The sequence below is a fragment of the Eublepharis macularius genome, chromosome 6, assembly GCF_028583425.1.
Source record: "Eublepharis macularius isolate TG4126 chromosome 6, MPM_Emac_v1.0, whole genome shotgun sequence".
NCBI lineage: Eukaryota > Metazoa > Chordata > Lepidosauria > Squamata > Eublepharidae > Eublepharis > Eublepharis macularius.
The window spans coordinates 96,032,881-96,053,534 of NC_072795.1; the positions used below are offsets into that span (position 1 = coordinate 96,032,881).

Consider the following 20,654-nt stretch of genomic DNA (forward strand, 5'->3'; position numbering starts at 1 on the left):
CACTTGGAGAACGTATCAGCAGTTCCATGCAAATAATAGATTTTGTGTACTTTTTAAGTGGTTTATCATAGAGCTAGGTGGTCTGAAGAGAGCTTGAAGAAGTCTAGAAAGATGGTGGAGGAAAACTCACACTCAACCAACAGAGCCCACTGAAACACCTATGAAGGGGCAGTGACAGTGACAAAGAAATGTTGTTTCTCTGTGAAACTGTTATTTTATCAGCAGCTCACGACCACCCAATCTGTTTAAGATATTTGAGCATATGCTGACTCTTAAATCTGAGCCTTCACTGTCTCAGGAACAGCCAATTAGCTGTGACACCTTAGCAAAATTTTTGTTGATAAAATAACACAATTATGCTCTGACCTGGATTCCAGCTATAATAGACCAGGTGAAAGAAACACCTAATACTGGTCTCCATTTTGACCCAGTTATCATGATGGATGTTGAATGGATCTTTGAAGGTCACTATTTGTACATTGGATCCTTGACCAGCATGGCTGATAAAATTATATGAAGACCACATTGAAGAGCCCTTGATGTCCATCATAAATCAGTCACTAACTCAGGACACCTTTCCTCAGCCACTCAAAGAGGCTACTACTATTCATCCACTACGTTAAAAACCATCCCAACAGAAAAATGATGTGGCTGGTCTCTAATCAGCCCATTCTATGCAAAACGATTGAAAGAGTGGTAGGAGACCAACTCCAGGCCTTCTTGGATAATTCCTGGACCATTTTCCATCTGGTTTCAGGCTTTGGTGGCTTTACTTTATGATCGCCATCTGAATGTAGAAAATGGCCATGTTTCTTTGTTGCATCTACTGGATCTGTTGACAGCTTTTGCTACAGTAGATCATGTCATCCTATTGAGATGTTTGGAGGCAGAAACAGGTGTCAGGGTGGGCCTTGGGATTGTTTAAATCATTCCTTACAGAGAGAACTCAAAGGGTTGTTTTTGGAGACCAGCTATCTTCAGTTTGGCACTATATTACCCTCCATTTTATGCACAGGGCACAATCTTATACTCCATGTTATTCAGCCTCTATGTAAAGCTTTTAGGAGAAATCATTAGTAGCTATGGAACTGAAAGTCATCAATAAGGGGATGATACTTAGCTCTAGATCTCACTGTTCAAATCCCCTGGTGATACAGTAGTGGTCTTCACTACCAGACAGCTGTGGTCAAATGGATGAAAATGAACAAATTGAAACTGATTCCGTCTACCCTGCAAGCTGGCCTGCCTTGACACAACCAATCTGTCTACCTGGATTCAAGTCATGGTATCACAGAAACTAGACAATTGAAATATACTCTACACAGGTCTGTCCTCAAAGTCAATTCAGAGACTCCAGTTAGTGCAAAATGATGCAGCACAGTTATTAGACGCTAGGTGACTCATATATATTACTCCCATCCTGGAGTCACTCCATTGGCTGCCCATCCATTACTGGGCTCAGTTCAAGTTATTGACTATCACATACAAAGCCCTTCATGGCCTCAGTCCCTCTTATCTATGAGACTGCCTCTCCCACTATGCTCCATCATGACAGCTCTGCAAATGGGCAAAGTCAACAACTGCCCTCCCCACACATTTTCTGTAGTAGGCCCCACCTCATGGAAAGGTTTGCTTGATCAGGTTAGGAAGCATTATCCTTGCTTTCTGCAAAGTGCAAAAATGAATTATGCACTGATGTTGTGCAATGCCAGGTCCATTAATAATAAGACCAAAACGTTGCAAAATTTCATTGCAGCGGAAGGAATGGACCTCATGTCTGTGACCGAGACCTGGGTGAGGGAGGGCGAGATGGTCGCCTTGAAAGAGCTGGCGCCGCCAGGGTTCTCGGTCCTTCATCAGTCCCAGATGGATGGTCGGGGGTGGGTGGGGTGGCAATACTCATTCAAGAGTCTTTCTCCTTCAGGACTCTCCCTCTTCCAAAGATCCCTGGTATTGATTGTGTTGGCCTGGCATGGGATGCTGAGGAGAGTTTGGCTATCTACTTGGTGTATTGACTGCCTAGAGCACCAGTAGCTACCTTGCTGAGCTTGTTAGAGGTGGTGTCGGGGTGGGTGTTGGATCACCCTAGACTGTTGGTCCAGACTCCTGGGTGATTTCAACGTCCATGTTGATGATGCCATCTCTTCTCAGGCTTTGGACCTGGTGTCTTCCATGGCAGCACTGGGACTCTCCCAATTTGTTTCAGCTCCTACGCATCAAGTGGGCCACACGCTAGATTTGATCTTTGGGGCAGGGATTCAGGTGGACCTGGATGCAATTAAAGCGGTGCCATGGTCGGACCACCATGTCCTGAGGGCTCATCTAGGTGTGCCGGCCCCCTCCTGCATGGGCGGTGAGCAGATTTATGCTCGTCCGTGCAGACTTATGGATCCAATTGGCTTCCAGAATGCCCTGTGAGATCCAATGCACCCTGGCAGTTCGTTGGATGAGTTGGTGGGGGACTGGCATGATCGTCTCTTGAAAGCCATCGACGAAATCGCTCCCCGTCACCTTCTCTGTCCCCACATCAGACTGGCTCCCTGGTATACAGAGGAGCTATGTCTGATGAAGTGGGAACTGAGACGGCGAGAGCGAGTGTGGCAGCAGAATTGGGGCGAAGAGGTGAGAACATCTTATAGAGCATTTATGAAAGCTTATGAGGTGGCTGTGAAGGCAACAAAGAAGGAATACTTTGCCGCCTCCATAGCGTCTGCAAGCTCATGCCCGGCAAAATTGTTCCAGGTAGTTCAGTCCTTGGTTTCCTTATCACAGGGAGACTGTCAAACTGGAAATTTGGCTATTAGCTGTGAGGCTTTTGGGAACTTTTTTGCAGATAAAATCTCGTCCCTCCGTCGTGATCTGCTGGCCACGATTGATACAGTAAGGGAACTGGAGGCCCCTTGGCCATCTTCCGGCCCATTTTTGGATCACTCAGCCTGGTCTCCTGGGAGGAGGTGGACAGGATTCTGTGGCTGGTGAGGCCCACTATGTGCTCTCTGGACCTCTGTCCGTCGTGGCTGGTGAAAGCCAGTGCCGATGGGTTGGGGGCCCAATTGGAGATCATTATTAATACATCATTGAGCTCCAGGGTTTTTCCCGGGGAGTTAAAGGAAGCCATAGTGAGGCCTCTTTTGAAAATAACCATCTTTGGATCCCACTGACCCGTCCAGTTACCGCCTGGTATCGAACCTCCTGTTACTGGGAAAGGTGATTGAGTGAGTGGTGGTGGATCAGCTACAGGTGTTCCTAGAACAGATCTCTGTCCTGGACCCATACCAGTCTGGGTTCTGTTCAGGTCATGGGAAAGAGACAGTGTTGGTTGCCCTCACAGATGATCTCCATAGGCACCTGGATTGGGGCGGGTCGGTGGTGCTCATCTTGTTAGACCTTTCAGCAGTGTTCGACACAGTTGACCATGAGTTGTTGGCCCACTGCCTCACCGATGTGGGGATTTGTAGGATGGCCTTGCAGTGGTTTGTCTCTTTTCTCCACAGTCGGGGACAGAGGGTGGCGCTGGGGGAGACACTATCTACATGCCAACCGTTGGAGTGTGGCGTCCCACAGGCGGCAGTACTCTCTCCCCTGTTGTTCAATATTTATATGCGCCCCCTCATCCAGTTACTGCAGAGTTTTGGACTCGGTTGTCATCAATATGCAGATGACACCCAGTTGTATCTGTTGATGGGTGGCCGACCTGACTCTGCCCCTGACACCCAGTTGAGGGCTCTGGAGGCCATGTCTGGGTGGGTGGAACAGAGTAGGCTGAAGTTGAATCCCGTGAAGATGGAGGTCCTGTACTTGGGCTATGGGCTGTCGGAGGCAGGGATCCTTCTCTTGACCTTTGGGGGGGGCACTACTTGTGCCCGTACGATCGGTTAGGAGTTTAGGCATGATTCTGGATTCCTCCTTGTCTATGAAGGGCCAAATCGCAGCTGTGGCTTGGATGGCCCTTTTCCACCTTCGGCAGGCCCAGCAACTGGCACTCTACCTCTCGGCCCAGGACCTAACAACAGTGATCCAGGCAACGGTCACCTTCAGTTTAGACTACTGTAACTCTATGCAGGGCTCTATGCAGGGCTGCTCTTGGGCTTGATCCAGAGACTTCAACAGGTCCAGAATGCTGCTGCACATGTCCTAACTGGAGCTTCATGTAGGACACACATTATACCTATCTTGCAGCAGCTTCACTGGCTCCCAGTAGAATTCTGGATCCGGTTCAAGGTATTGGTTTTGACCAATAAAGCCCTAAACGGAACTGGGAATGGCATACCTAAGGGACTGTCTCTCCCTGTATGTGCCCCAGAGAGCACTTTGTTCAACCGGAAAACATCTACTGGCGGTCCCTGGCCCTAGGGAGGCTTGGCTGGCCTCTACCAGGGCCAGAGCCTTTTCTGTCCTGGCTCCAACCTGGTGGAACTCTCTGTCTGAGGACACTTGGGCCCACCAGGATCTTGTATCATTTTGGCGGGCCTGTAAGACAGAAATGTTCCACCAGGTATATGGTGGAGGCTAATTTTAGCCTATCATTGCCAAGCCTTCCACTGGTCTCCCTCTACAAGGGTTATGGAGAGTCCTCTCACGCTGGCTGCCTCGAAATGGGTACAGTATTTTATCTGTTGCTGTTTTTATGATTGATTTTAAGTTGTATTTTAATCAATGTTGTACCTCACCTTGAGCCTGCTTGCAGGGAGGGCGGGTTAAAAATAAAATAAATAAATAAACAAATGATTCAGGAGAGCTTTTCAAAAAATAGATAATAGAGCTATTCTGCAACAAAATGGTTCAGTTAGATGCTTTGGTAAATGGATAGTGACTATGGACTATACTGCTATGTATAGTATTGACAGGTGCTGTAAATATGCTTCTGCTACATAATTTCTGCATCTTTTAGCATGTCAAGTTATTGCTTATGCTTTGTTTCAGCTCTGTTTCATATTTCTGCTTATTTTATTTCATTTTTATTGGTGTCCCATCAAGCAGGTGAGATAGGGTTACCAGGTCTCTATACCCCACCAATGGGAGGGAGGACTCAGCTTTTTGAGAATCAGCCCCTTGGGGCCCCAAGCAAAATGCAGAAGCACTCCCACAGCCATTGCAATGACGTCTTTTCTGGAAGTGATGTTGTTGCATCTGCTGGGAATACACGTGTTGCACGTGTTCCTGGGGTGCCTGCAGGAGATGGCCTGAAACTTCTCACAAATCACTAGTAGGCAAACCACTGGGAGATTGCTTGCTATCCTTGGGCACCTGGGATCCCTAAAGCGAAAGCTGCATTACTTGACATGCCACATAACATACTAATCTAAAGGAATGAACAAAGCCTATCCATGTACATACCCCACTCCACAGAATGATTATCCATGGTTTTTAAATATCTTAAAAGTCATCTTCATGCAGAAAGGAAGGAAGGAAGGATTTTGTGTGATTTTTTTTGGATTGCATTGGTTTAATCCACAATTTAGCAACATCTTTCACTTTCTGTACAAGGAACTGATAAAACAACAACAGAATTGCTAAAGCAACAAAGGATTTTTGAACATTTGAGCCTAGCGACAAGTGACGAATTACACTTGCATGGCAAGTGAACAGACTCGTGTGTATTCCTCCCTGTTCACTTGCCATTCACTTGCGCTCTACTTGATCAAGTGGAGTGCAAGTGAATGGCAAGTGAACAGGGAGGAATGTCAAATAGTGAGCTTCCATGTCAGAGTGTAGATTTCCCAGATACTGAACTGTACTGAAACTCTTAACTAGGGGTGTGCACCGGGGAAAAATTTGGGTTTCCTGCTTTGGGTAGTGAGGGGGAAGCTTTACCCAGCCCCCCACTCACACACCACTAGCCCCTCACCCATCCCACTTACCCCCTCACCCCACCCCACTTACCTCACTGGGACAGGAGCAACGCCCAGCTGGGCGGTGGGCAGGCACGCTGCTGCCACCTCTGCACCAGCCAGCTGAGGGATGGGAAGACCAAAGCCGGCTTCTCCACAGCCTGCGCTGCCACCTCCACCACCGTAGTGGTCAGCTGGGCAGCAGGGAAGGCCGGAGCCAGCTCCTCTGCAGCCGGCACCACCACCTCCACCACTGCAGCAGTCAGCTGGGTGTTGGGGAAAGCCAGAGCTGGCTCATCCACTGCCCGTACCACCTCCTCCTCTGCTGCAGTGGCCAGCAGGGCAGTGGGGAAGGCTGGAGCTGGCTCCTCTGCAACCCACACTGCCTCCTCCACTGCCACAGCAGCCAGCTGGTTGTCAGGGAAGGCTGGAGCAGGCTCTTCCGCCACCCGGATCACCTCCTCTGCCACTGCAACGGCCAGCAGGGTGGTGAGGAAGGCCTGGATCAGCTGCTTGGCAGGGATCTCCCCACCAAACTGTTGCCAAGTAGGCCCCCTCTCCTGCTTTAAGGCCTGCCATGAACTGTGTTAAAGTTTCCTGCATCGCTGTTTCACTGCTACACAAAGATTGCCCTGCACGTGTGTGTTCTGGTACACGTGTCAGTTTCCTGCCTGCGTGTTAATTACCTTGCTGCTGCAATAGACTGTGTAGTTCACTGACTCCATGTTTGGTTAACTGCACAAAGGACTCTTTCCCTGGGCAGCCCTGCCCAGACCTGTACCTGGACTTCCCAGTGTGTGTTTGGACTTTATTACCAGTGTGCCCCGTGCCTGCAGTGCCATCTGCCACGGACCGTGCCTGTTCCCTGCTTTGGACTGTGTTTTAAGTGCGGTTCCCCCTGTCTCCATGGAAGCCTGCCTCATATGGGCCCAAGCCGCTGCTAGCAGCCGGGCGCCCACCGGGGAAACCTCCAGCGAGCCTGGCTAGGCGCTCCCTGGTCAGTTCCCGCCTGAAGCCTCCCACGGGCCGGTCCCCGAGCTTGCCCTCGCTACCGGGCAGCCTGCTATCCAGCCCCAGCTATGCCCAGCCGGCATCCATGTTTTCAGGCAGCCAGAAGACCCAGGGAAGACGACTGCTTTGGGAAGCCATTTCGGTGAAGCGGGCACCCCACATCCACAGCGAGAGTACCTCGCCCCACTCTGCATATCTTAGGAGCCGCCCCAGAGAAGGAACTAAGTGCCGACCATCCCAAGCACTTAGAGAATACATCTCAAAGAAACCTCCGCATTCCAGAGCTGATGACATCACGGCAAGCCCTTTCCGCTTGAACATCCATTCAGCCCACTCGGATTTCCCCCTCCCTCTTTTGTCCCCTCTTCCTGAGGTGTCACTTATCACAATCTGATTACCAAAGTGGCCCATCCAAGCCATTCAGTAACCCATTAGAACCTTTGTTTTAATCTGTGAGAATCACCAAGTACAGCACCAGCCCCAGGGTACATTTTAGGGTATTTAAGCCGGTCTCCCAGACCGCATGGTGCGTGTGCCATCCTATCCAGAACCCCTCGCTGTCTGTCTGTGGTCTCAGTGCTGGCATTGGGCCACCTCGCTGTTGTGTCTCTGCTTCGCTTCAGGATTGTGAGTATTCCCCACCAACGTTGGGAACCTGCTAATGCAAAAGTCTCTGTATTTCTTACTCTGTATTCCCTAGGTCTTGTGCGCTTTATTGTGTGTATGTGCAAGTTTAGGCTTACGCCACACTATTAGTAAATACACGTGTTTGAACCTATTTGTAGTCTGCCTCTTTGTCACTAGAGTGTCTGGAATCGGGACCTCCGCAAACATAGGTTAGATCCGCGCTAATTTTAGTTACAGACTGCTAAGCTAATTTCCCCCTTATAATTAAAGAGCAGTTCTGGTAACAAAACAGCTGATCTACTGGTTTAAATGCCCCTTTCCATGCTGCTTGTCAGTGGCACAGAAGGGGGCATTTAACCCCCCAGATCAGCTACGGGATCTCCCTGCCAAACAGCTGATCTACAGGTTTAAATGCCCCTTTCTGTGATGCTTCGCAGTGGCACAGAAAGGGGCATTTAAACCCCTACTGGCTGGATCAGATGCTTGGTGGGAATCTTCCCAGTCAAGCAGCTGATCCTGGGGTTTAAATGCCCTTTTCCGTGCCGCTGCAAAGCAGCATGGAAAGGGGCATTTAAACCCCTTGACCTGAAGCTTTCTGAAGCGATATAAATCACTTCGGAAAGATTTGATTAAGGGTTTCTGAATCATTGTGAATTGGGTCCGATTTGGGTACTTTACCTGAATCGGAAACCCGAATTGCACACCCCTACTCTTAACTACTATACATTCTGGCTATTGCGGGGCTGAACAGAAGCAAGCAGCTGAGCCTGCTAGTCATGTGATAGCCAAAACAGCCTTTGAGGGAGCCCTATTCCCCTCTTCCTCCTCCTGCATTTTACTGATAGAAACAAGGGCCAAAGACTGGCAATACTGTTGTGGTTACCTAGCAATCCCCACAATGGCCACTGAAAGGGTTTTCTTTTTTTAAAGCTAGAAGAACTACTTTTATCATTTTGGAGGGTTTTAACCTTCCTTTTTTAATTTCAGATTTCTCTCTAAACCTGATACTTGTAGAAAGATCTATCTTGTCTTTCCATGGCCCAATTTCTGGATTTAAGTATCCTCAGATGGGGCCAGGTTGAAAATTGTATATATTAATAGTCATAATATATCTTTGATCAACAGTAGGCTAACTTGGCCATGGCTGCATCTTCTGTCAGTTTTATCAAACCGTAAAGATTTTTCAGAGACAGCGGAGCTACTCTTGAGCTACTATTCCTATTATTTATTCAATTTTTTTTATCCTGCCTTTCTCTTAAAATAACCTACAAGATAAAATAGAAATATAATTAAAATTAATGAAACAGGTCAGGTACAATCAGACTTGCCAGGTCTCCCTTTGACTCCTGTTGGCCTGCTGCTCAGCTGGGCAATGAGGACAATATAAGGGTATTTGGGAGGCAAGCATCATTGTCTCAATGTCGTTATGTCACTTATAGCACAACACAGAAATGATATCATTGTTTCAGGTGATGCTCTTAAATTTGCCCCAAACTCTATAATTATACCATGAAGTATTGGGTGAATGCTAGTGATGTCACTTTCAAATCAGGATTGCAACCAGTGGGAGACTCACTGTTGGAGAGGGCAGGGCTTGCTGGCAATGTCACTGGGAAGGATGTCATTAATATTATGATGTTGCCAGCAAGGGCCACACTTACAAAGTGAGTCTCTCACTGGTGCCATCCTCTGGATGTCAATAAAGCAGAACAGATAGTAAAGCACAATATAAAATCAGTATCACGATATAAAATCAATATGCCATGTTTAAGTACTACAAGTACAAGTGAAAAGAGCAGACTTTGCCTGATGCCTAAAAGATAATAGCATAGGCACTTGACAGTTTGAGTTCTATAAGTGGAAGGCCATTCCATAACCTGGTCAGAGAAACCAGATTGAAATTAGTCTAGTTAATTGCCGTCCTCCAGGAAAAACTGGAACAGTTCTAGTGTCACCCTCTTGATTATTTTATCTAAATAGAGGTTGTCATTATGTTATATATTTTATGTTTTATGCAACTAATTAAATATTTTCTTAGTTTATTCTATTTGTTTTTAAGTTTTCTCTTTTCCAAACTAATCAGTGGTCCCATCATTTGGGGTACCATACATTAGGATCCATAATATTGGATCTTAAAGATTGATTTCCACTAGGTTTGCACATTATGACTAACTAAATAACACAAGAGGAAATGAATACATTGACGTTTGCTACCAACCTTGAATGGCAAAACAGAAAGCATTGTCAAACACCTGGCAGGCTATACGTGGGCGTGGTGAGATGTGTTTGGCTTTTTAAATGTCATGCAGACAAAATGTTCATATGCAAATCAACCCTAGATGAACTGTAAAAAGGAAGTTTGATCTTGGTGAAATACAGAAGAGAACAAAAACTATGTTGGAATTGTTTTCATAAGTTGTAAGAAAATGATATTGACGCTTCTTTAAAAATATTTTAAAATGTAAATACCAGAACCTGGTCATGATTGAAAATTTTGAAAACCTGCATGTGAATTCAGAGATTCTGCAATACTTTGAATTTCCATTACTTCTGCCTCTAGCCAACTTTAGGGTCAAAGTGGTTATGCTAGGTGGAGGGAGGTGATTGCAGTAGGGGAAGGAGGCTAAAGTCCAAGAGACAGTGGAAAAAACTTAGCTGGGTCATGAAGGTACCCAGTCTTAGCTGTATTTGGAGACAAAAACTAGATATATCTAGATACCCACATATCTAGGGCCAGTCTCGAGTAAACTTGTTGTAGCTTTAACATTTTCTTACCACCTATGAAAACAATTCCAACATAGTTTTTGTTCTTTTCTGTATTTCACCAAGATCAAACTTCCTTTTTACAACTCATCTGGGGTTGATTTTCATATATATATTCTGACAATTTAAAATATGCCAGTGAAGAGTAGCAAATATTCTACCTTGGTCATAATATTTTTAAAAGAATGTCTAGATTCTTAAAAAAGAATATTTTTTTAAAAAATCTCTAGGGTCTGAGGATTGACTAACAATGCTATTTGGGGACTGAAGTCACTACATTTCTGCCAAATCTTCTATTATTCCAATGAGATAGATCTCTGAGATTTGTTTCCTACAGCTCTGTTAAATAATAATTTATTACAGGACAGCTCCCCTGGGAAACATGGGGAATTAGACATTTGGGTAAAACAAGCTATGTTGAGGCATTTGTAAGATGTGCACTTGAAATGTGGCTTCATGAAAGGCAAATTACCAAGGTATGTTTCAGCTAATAGACCAACTGTAATCATATTTTGGTGGAAGTAAATCCTACTGAAATCCATAGGGCCTGCTTCCTTTTGAACAATAGGATGAATATATAAATCAATGAATTGTTGGTTGTCTCCTAGTAATAAGAGAATACCAGCCCTACCTACCCTGAGTCTGTGCATGATATATTAGAACTTAACAGCAACCAAGAATAACAACCTGAACTGACACAAAAATCAACATTCAATAAACATTCATTCAGTATTTTACTTTGCATATTTAATGACCAGCTTTTTCATGTCATTTGAATTCAAATAGATTAAAATAATCACAGCATTAGTTACTTGCTGAAGTTTCCAGTTTGCGTTTATGAGGTGGGTCTTCAATGATTCTGTTAATATCACCACGATTCTTTAGATCCACAGGTTTCTCCCATACTGACAACTGCATTGTAGGGTTGAAGAAGAAGACTCGGTCATCTCCAGTCCAGACTATACACCTATTTTAATTAATAAACTAGGCTTAGATAATCTCAAATACAATTAGGGGGCAACAGTTACTAACCACGTAGCTAAATGGGCATTCCCTGTAAGTCTGTACCAGCTGTACCAAAACATAGCTTGCTGTACATTTTTACAAGTTCATTGTGAATGCTCCTGCAGGTGATTCCATCATATACGAAAGCATTGCCAATTAAGTGGTTAGAAAGTTGAAACTTAGAGATATGGGTTGATTTTAACTTAGGGCAAGTTTTCTGATGAGTGAATTGCCCTTAAGAAAAACTCTTACTCCTTAAAGCCTGACAGACTGAGATGTAGTAATAGGCTGCAAGTGTGTGTGAACACTGACTTTGCAGCAAACTCACTCAAATAAATTATTCTGAAATGAGGTGTTTCATGGTCCCTCTGTAAATGAATAAAATGTCATTCCAATTTACCAGAACATTTTCTACATATACACATATTCACAACCAGTGAACACAAGAAAGAAAGAAAGAAAGAAAGAAAGAAAGAAAGAAAGAAAGAAAGAAAGAAAGAAAGAAAGAAAGAAAGAAAGAAAGAAAGAAAGAAAGAAAGAAAGGTGATCTTTTGGGTTCACTTTCAAAATGTGTATAGGCTCTGGGACATAGGAGCTTCCAGCTGTTTTGCATCATTTGTCTACTGAAGCAGTGGCCAGATGTGATTGATTCTATGCAGTGGATGGCCTCCAAAGTCTACTTGTAGCTGTCTCTGAGAAAGATGGATGAAGTTGCCATGATTCAACAAAGTCTCTATAACGTCATGTTAATTACTTTACTACTCAGAATTGTTTTATATATCTATAATTAGGATATCATTCTCATCACTGCATTAGCTTTATTTGCGATATATTTCCTCTTTGAAAAATTAAACTTTACATTAATAATTATCGTTTCATAATGAGTCATTAAAATGGCTTTGATGGCATCACTTTCTCTGAAAGTCTCGGTTTGGAAAAGCAAGGCTTGAAAACCTCTGAACCTCTACCGTGAAGAAATACACACGTCTGAAATATGGGATGACTATTGTGTTCTTCAGTACAGAGCAATCAGAAATGGCTTCTTTGATAGAATTAGAATTTTTAATAGATTATATAGTAGCCTGTGGTCTCAAGAAAAATACCACATTAGTCGTAAGCATACATAACATACATGTTTATATTTAGATAATAAGAGAACTACTTGAGTAAAATGAAACCAATATTAAATGTAAAATCTGATTTAGATGCCTAAATGAGTTTTTGAATTTAAATTCTGATTTTATACAATGGAACCTTGATGACAAAATTAATGTTGGGATCAAAAGCTGAAAATAATTCCTGAAATGTCTTTAAAAACACACCTTAGTCATAAATAGTCCATATGGTATGTACGCAGCTGAAATTCCTCATATCCAATAGATCTCAGATAGAGACATGTGACCAGATTATTAAATGTAAGTTTAGATATCTAACAACTGCAAGAAACATGAGATTTATAACCAGATCTTACGAATGTTGGAAGTCCTAGCTTATGTAGAGGGAAGAAGAAATTATCATACAGTAAATGCTGAATAATTAAATGGTTACAAAAATCCCCCAAATTATTAGTATAGTCTATAGAAATAAGTTATTTTCAATATATTTTCATACATATTATATGTCATAGGTTTGCCTTCCATTAGAATCAAAATTTCAGACAAAACATGAAAGGCCATGTTCCAAATATTAACACTTATTGTTCTCTAATGTACTCTTCCTATTCTAGCTGAAGTATCATCTCATAAGGAATGCAATAAACCTTAGAAAAAAGATTAAGATTTTTCTGTTTTTCAGTGATATGGCTATTAATTCCACCACCAACACTGTTAATCATCTCAGAAAGTGTAAGCGCATCACTGAACAGTCTTTGGCTCCTAGTATATCACCATGAAATTGATAGAAAGCTTTAGGAGCAAGAAGGCAAGATACTATAAATATCATAGCCGTGGAAGCACACACAATAAAGTGTGCCACCATTTGATATTAAAAATGGAAGAATAAATCAGTATTCAATTGATTTAAACCAACCATTTTGCCTAAAATATCAAGGTTTTATGTACCAAACATGTGCACACCTACTGTAAGTTGAGTGTCACCATTAAATACCAGCCAGTACTCTTGTTACTACCATCAGTAAAACTCAAGGAAAGCCGTAACCATGGCTTTCTAGAGATCTTCCCAATCAGTAATCAAGGAGCCTGTCCTGTCCTCCTATGCTCAAGCCTGAATCTTTTTTTCTTCATCTTCCTTTGATCCATTGACTGACTGAATTCTAGTCAGTCCTGTCAAGCTTACACAACTAGAGACTTAGATAAATTAAACCTACCATGTGCTCAGAAATCTCCTGGTTTTGCTAGTTGCCTTGTATTTTTCACAATACAAAGCTATCAGTTATTGGAAAGGAGATCTGTGATTATCTCCTTTTTCTGAGAATCAAGAGTTAAAGAAAAAATTAAGATGACTTTATACATATCTATTCATATATGTTTCCCCATCTGCAAATAAGACCATTTTGCAGATCGCACTATACTGATTTCTTAATTGATAAATATGAGTACTTATGAACATTTTACATATAAATGTAAAATCCACTGGATAGAAGACGACAGGCTTATGTTCACAAATCTTTCATGAAGATCAAATATTCTAAGGTAACAATTTTCATGTGCATTTTTCCATGGTGATGAGCCCCGTGGTGCAGAGTGGTAAGTTGCAGTACTGCAGGCCAAGCTCTGCTCATGATCTGAGTTCAATCCTGGTGGAAGCCAGGTTCAGATAGCCAGCTCAAGGTTGACTCAGCCTTCCATCCTTCCGAGGTCGCTAAAATGAGTACCCAGTTTCCTGGGAGTAAGGTGTAGATGACCGAGGAAGGCAGTGGCAAACCACTCGTTAAAAGTCTGCCTAGAAAATGTCGTGCTGCGGCATCCCCCCCATGGGTCAGTAATGACTTGGTGTTTGCACAGGGGACGACCTTTACCTTTTACCTTTTTTCTCATGGTAGAAAAACATCTGTTTAGAATTTGTTTCTAAGCAGGAGATATTATTAAAACTTTAGGCTATTATAGATATACTGAAGTAAAAGCTCCCATAACTCTATGTAGATTAATTTAAAAAATAATTGATCCTTCATCTGCTCTAAAATCATGTGTTTGATCATTTCATAGCCCATTCTTTCCTCTTCCCAAATTCTAAGACTCTGGTCTATAACGCAGACTGTTCCCATCACTTTGGTTGACTGGAGAATTCATTTCCTACTATAAATGCATTCATTGTGTGAACTGTTACTGGACCAGCTGAAGCCTCGTCATTTATCTAATAAAAGCAAGGTAAAAGCTAAAATGGAAATGACCCATTTCCACATCTGATTGAAAAACCAAGCAAACACCTCTGGAGAGACATTTAAAAATGAATCCAAATGGCAGGTCCCTCAAGAAATCTCTTCACGTTTCCATTACTAACCCAATTCGACATTTAATTTAAAAATTATCCGTCTCATCTCCCAACATCACATTTTGCTTGTCCCTATTTGGCATAATAAAGTTTTCAATTATTCAAATGCAGAAGTATAGTAATTTTATTTCAATCACAGAGCACTAGTTAAAAATGGTGGTAATGGTAGTATGAGGAACGCAAGATGTTCTTATAAGTAAGGATGGAATTCTAGAAAAATTTTGCTAGGGTGTATGTCCTATTGCATTACGTGGGACATCTTTAGGAACATGGTGTAAAAGCATTTTTAAAGTGCATTGAAAACATTAATTATTTGAAGTGATATACTGATAGTTTCATTTTCCATCTGTATCTGATAAACTGGCTCTAGTCAGCAAAGCTGTTTCTACAGCAAAATGTTAATCATTAAGGTGCCATAGGGATTATTTTGACTTATTTTCAATCATTAGGTTTTTTTAAAAAAAAAATCTTGATCCAAGAAGCATAATCATTTTCTGGATGATACCCCAGAAGTGCAAGTGGGTGATGTACAAACATATATTTAGCTTGTGTGATTGTGTGTGTGTAAATCCATGGTAGATCAGATCCATAAGCATTCAGCAAATAGACAGCTGTCCATCAGTGGGGATGATGAACATCTGGGATAGGAAGACTGATTCCAGGACTCTCCTACCACCAGCTGAGTGGAAGGAAAGCACTAGAAACCATTCCCTCACCACTCTAATTGTCCCACATTAATCAAATAGCAGTAGTATTTTATACTGGTTTCCCTAACTTTTTTGTACCAAAAATAAATCATTTAAATAGTTCTTAGAAGAGATGGGCATAAAACAATCCATGGAACAAAATTCTGTACGGAATGGCTGGCTCGTTTGCACCAAAACATGTGTCCATGGGAATGCGTGTTTACGGAACAAATGCATTTTTCCAGCTGTTCCATGGCCGGGTTTGGAGTTTCACAGACCCCGCGCTAGTTTCAGCCCATCGGCTGAACCCAGCACAGGGTCTGTGAAACTGACAGCCCTTGCACATGAGAAAGGGGCTGTCAGTTTCACAGACTCTGCACTGGGTTCAGCCGATGGGCTGAAACCAGCACGGGGTCTGTGAAACTGACAGCCTCTTTTCCTGCTGCCTAAGCTGTCAGTTTGTCAGTTTCACAGAGCCCGCACTGGAACAGTGTGGGGTCTGTGAAACGGACAGCCCAGGTAGCAGGAGAAAAGGGCTGTCAGTTTCACAGACCCCGCACTGGAACCGACATGGGGGCTGTGATCCTGACAGCCTCTTTTCCTGCTGCCCAGGCTGTCCACGTCACAGATCCCGCACCAGTTCCAGTGCAGTGTCTGTAAAACTGACAGCCCAGGCAGCAAGAAAAGAGGCTGTCATTTCACAGACCCAGTGCCGGTTCCAGCGCAGGGTCTGTGAAATGACAGCCTCTTTTCCTGCTGCTCTGGCAGCCCAGGCAGCAGGAGAAAGAGGCTGTCATTTCACAGACCCAGCGCTGGTTCCAGCATGGGGTCTGTGAAACTGACAGCCCATTTCTCCTGCTTCCCGGGCTGTCTGTATTACAGACCCACAGTGCGGGGTCTGTGAAACAGACAGCCTGGGCAGCAGGAGAAACAGGCTGTCAGTTTCACAGACCCCATGCTGGAACTGGCATGGGGTCTGTGAAATGGACAGCCTGTTTCTCCTGCTGCTTGGGCTGCCCATTTTACAGACCCACAGTGCATGGTCTGGAAAATGGACAGCCTGTTTCTCCTGCTGCCCGGGCTGTCCATTCACAGACCCTGCGCTGGAACCAGCAGCAAGAGAAAGAATCTGTCATTTCACAGACCCTGCGCTGGTTCCAGCACGGGGTCTGTGAAATGGTAGCCTCTTTTCCTGCTGCCCAGGCTGTCAGTTTTATAGACCCCACGCTAGAACTGGCGCGGTGTCTGTTACACTGACAGCCCGGGTAGCAGGAAAAGAGGCTTTCAGTTTCACAGCCCCCGTGCCGGTTCCAAGGCAGGGTCTGTGAAACTGACCGCCCCTTTCTCCTGCTGCCCAGGCTGTCAGTTTCACAGAACCCACATCAGTTCCAGTGCAGGGTCTGTAAAACTGACAGCCTGGGCAGCAGGAAAAGAGGCTGTCAGTTTCACAGACCCCGCGTTGGGTTCAGCCCATTGGCTGAAACCGGTGCAGGGTCTGTGAAACTGATAGTGCCGTTCTCCTGCTGCCCAGGCAGCAGTAGAAAGAGAATGTCTGTTTCAAATGCTTCGCATTGGCTTCAGCAGCCGGTGCAGGGCAATTGAAATGCCACGGAACAATGAACCGCGAACTGGGAAAAGGTCAGAAGTTCGTGATTCATGGTTCCATGAAATGCTACGAACCACGAATCATGTGGTTCCTTTTTTTTCGTTCCAGAACCATCTCTAGTTCTTAGATTTAGATTTCTTGGATTTGGTAGAACAAATGACACAGACTATACTTATTAGATTATAAATAGTCAGCCCTTATCTAGTTCTAGAGATGATGGATATGATTCCTTGTGTCTTTCAGTGATAAGCAATAGCAATAAGGTAGCAGCAGAAGGTATATTTATGGCTATACATTTTTATTTATTGTTTTCTCTCTGAAGGACTGGATTTGAAAAAGTTGCTTCTCCAGCCATTTCTTTAGCCTTGCCATTGATTGTCAAGGACTTTAGATATAAACACAGTGATAGTTCAAAATGTATTTATTTATTTATTTTATTCGATTTATACCCCACCCTACAGATGGGCTCAGGGCGGCTAACAACATTAAAAATACATTAAAATCACAAAAACATAAAATCAATAATAATTTTTTAAAAAACCATTAATATAGTTCAGGAGCAGGCTATTTAAACAAATATTGGGAGTCCATATACAGGCACAGCAGATGGCCAAGGGCCGCCCCAGAAGAAGTGGTGGTCTTAGATGGAAGAAGGAGGACACCCGTTGGCACTCAGCTGAAGGCCCTGTGGAACATCTCCATTTTACAGGCCCTGCAAAACTGTAACAGGTCCCACAGGGCCTGGATCTCCAGTGGGAGAGCATTCCACTAGGCGGGGGCCAGGGCAGAGTTGAGCAGAATAGTGTTTATAGTATGTAACTAAAATGTACTCTAGGTGAACAAAATGCAGCATCAACTCTTTGTCTATGAACTTTTTAAAAATGTACTTATTTTTCTTCAGATTCTTTGTCTATGAACAAAGATTCTGAAGAAAAAACAAGTATAATTTTTTAAAAGTAAGGACTTTTATATTTGCAAAGCAATTTATTTTAGTGGTTGAATTTTTTTTTAAAAGGCTAATGTGGGTTGGTCATGTATAAAGAATAGAGACAGTAGATAGTGAAATGCAATTCTAATGACAGATAATACCCCGAAAGGGCTTCAAGATATGGATGGTTTGATTCTATTAAAATTATTTCAGAATAGTGAAAGCGTAAAATAAGGGACTAAAAGATATGGACTGAGATCCCAGACTCATGGTGCTCAAAAAGTATCATGTATGATGTGTAAATCTGGTTGTGAAACCAAGAGAGCAAGGCAAAAATACTGTATGCTGTGTATTAAACAAATTCCTGCATCCATTATAAATTACCTCATGATGTCCAGTCTACATTTCACCAAGTAAAGACAATTATTTTATGTTTTTTTAACACATCTAAATGGCGAAGGACTTCATCCTGTTTTGCAGCTGATATGCATTATGAATATGAACATATGTGCAATGTATATTTCACTACCTTAGCAGCTAGGGCAGATGGCTCAGGAAGTTAGAAAAAAAAAGCCTTATCTAAAGGCTTCACTTCATATTTTGGTCAGATCTGTTCAAATCTGCCATCTGACTTCAAACTGTGCTTGAATCTCCCTCCATTCTATCCTTCTATTTTCTAGTTCTCCCTCTAGACTCCTCACATTCCTCCAAATAGCAAACACTTATCTTTGAGAAGGGAAGGAGTAACTGGCAGTGGGACTCTAGCAAAACCCATTTACAGTCTTCTTCAGCAGTCATTTTCTGCAGAGCCCCCTCCAAAGTCTGAGAAAGCAAATTCCTATCAACTGTGGCAGTAAGTGATGGGAAGATTTTTAATTTTGGGCAAGCTTAATGACCTTTCCCTTATTGTCCATCATAATACACAAACCCCATTAGAAATGAAAGGTTTATTGCTTAAGAAGAGAGAAGCATAAGGGAGATGGCAGGCACCCATGTCTCTGCAGGATGGTGTTTCCTTTACAAGCACTCGCAAAAGTCTCTTGGTTTTTAGAGTGTTGGACAACGATGTTTACAAGAAAGTAATGGGGGGGTGGGAATTGAAAGGGAGGGTGGTGGTGGTTGCTCATTGCTATTTGCGTTAATCTGTACAAAGTTGGCATGAGCGGGGCAGTCTGCAGAGAAGCAATCAAAAACTCACCTTTTTATTTGTTTTAAGCTGTACAACCTGGAATCACACTCAGCCATCCTGCTCTTGTTCCCGAATGACATCCCAGCATATGCCTGGGGATGTCACATCAACCACAGAATCCATCAGAAGCATGGAGCCAACCTATGAGTGGAGAGGGTTTGGGATCAATTCCAGGTTTTTACTAGGTGTACTAATTTAAGCAAGCCATTCATCATGATTTTTGATATAATAATGTAGTTTTGTAAATATGTTGCTTATATATCTAAAGAGGCACAAAAGACAATGCTCTCTAAAGGTTTGCTCCATGTTTCAGGGTGATTCTGTGATGGATCATCTGATGGAATCAGCATGAAGCTCAATGGATATAATTTTTGATCACCAGCCCATCATGACACTTTAAGAGCCTTTCCTTAGAGGCAAACCAAATCCGAGGCTTCTTTCAAACCTAGACCTTTCTATTTGGGTTGACTTTTAGCTGTGCAGACCACAGTGTTTAAATAGGTATCAGAATTTCATGCGTGTCTTTAGCCTTATCTCTATTTAGATAGTGTAAAACGCACATTGAGTGCTGACACCAAGTTTGAAATTTCAGAAAAGAAAGTGATACCAGTAGAAATCTTGAACTAAAATCGTTTAATTTCTTTTTTGTGCAGTTATATGAACCATAGTATAAATTCACAACGGCTTTTTGTAAAAGAAGACAGTGAAATATTATATAGAGTTAAGGATTATTATTTTTCCTTTCTTTTATTAATTATTAGGGATGGCAAAACAGGTCATGAACAGTGCAATCTTAAGAACGTTTTCCTGGGAGCAAGCCCCATAGAGTAGACTTCAGTGAGATTCTGCTTAGGGTACCCACTGAAGCAGAGTTACACTCTTCTTAGTCAACTGAAGTCAGTGGGCTTAGAAGGGTGTAACTTTGTTTAGGGTGCACCGAAATTTATGTTTGACAGAGGTATTGCTATTCAGGGAATGGGAAAGATCCTATACATGCTTACCAAGGAGATCCTGGAACAGGAGTGGATGCCACAGGCTTGTTGCCATTTGAAGTACCATCATCTTCCGGGAGTAGTTTTAAAGAACAACTCTTCACATGGAAATAAATAGAGATTAAACAATAAATGGCATCATTAACATTATAAATTCTATTTATTCATGTTAATCGTGTTAGTTTGCAGCCATGTCAGCAACGCATCTATCTACAGATCGGCTAGATTAGGTTGGGGGAAAATTAGAAACATATGACAGTTGAGATCATGAGAAATTGTTCCCTTGTACTTATCCCCAATAATAGCATAGTTTTGTAGAAGACACGCAATCTAAATTTTTAAAAAATAGGTAGAGATTTATGACAGAGAAGAACCAATTGACACGTAGTTTTATTTCTCAATTTCCATTGGGTCAAAACACATAAAACATGCAGAAATCCTTTTACAATTTATATTAGGCAGATTAGGCTTGAAAAGTGCTATTTGCTGTTGTATGTTTTAAAAGCTTCTCTCTGCCCCTGTGGATATACACAACCAGTTTGTCACCAGGCCAGAGCTGCTGGAGG

At 42.8% G+C, this 20,654-nt stretch overlaps 1 protein-coding gene across 1 annotated transcript in view; it reads right to left on the reverse strand.

Annotated features, from left to right (window-relative positions):
• TCERG1L (transcription elongation regulator 1 like) overlaps positions 1-20,654 on the reverse strand; it is a 266,929-nt gene that overhangs the window by 25,159 nt on the left and 221,116 nt on the right. The window contains exons 7-8 of the mRNA XM_054983441.1: positions 20,098-20,186; positions 11,045-11,199 (exon numbers count right to left, since the gene is read on the reverse strand). Of these exons, the coding sequence (XP_054839416.1) occupies positions 11,045-11,199; positions 20,098-20,186 (244 nt within the window). The remainder of the gene's footprint in view (positions 1-11,044; positions 11,200-20,097; positions 20,187-20,654) is intronic.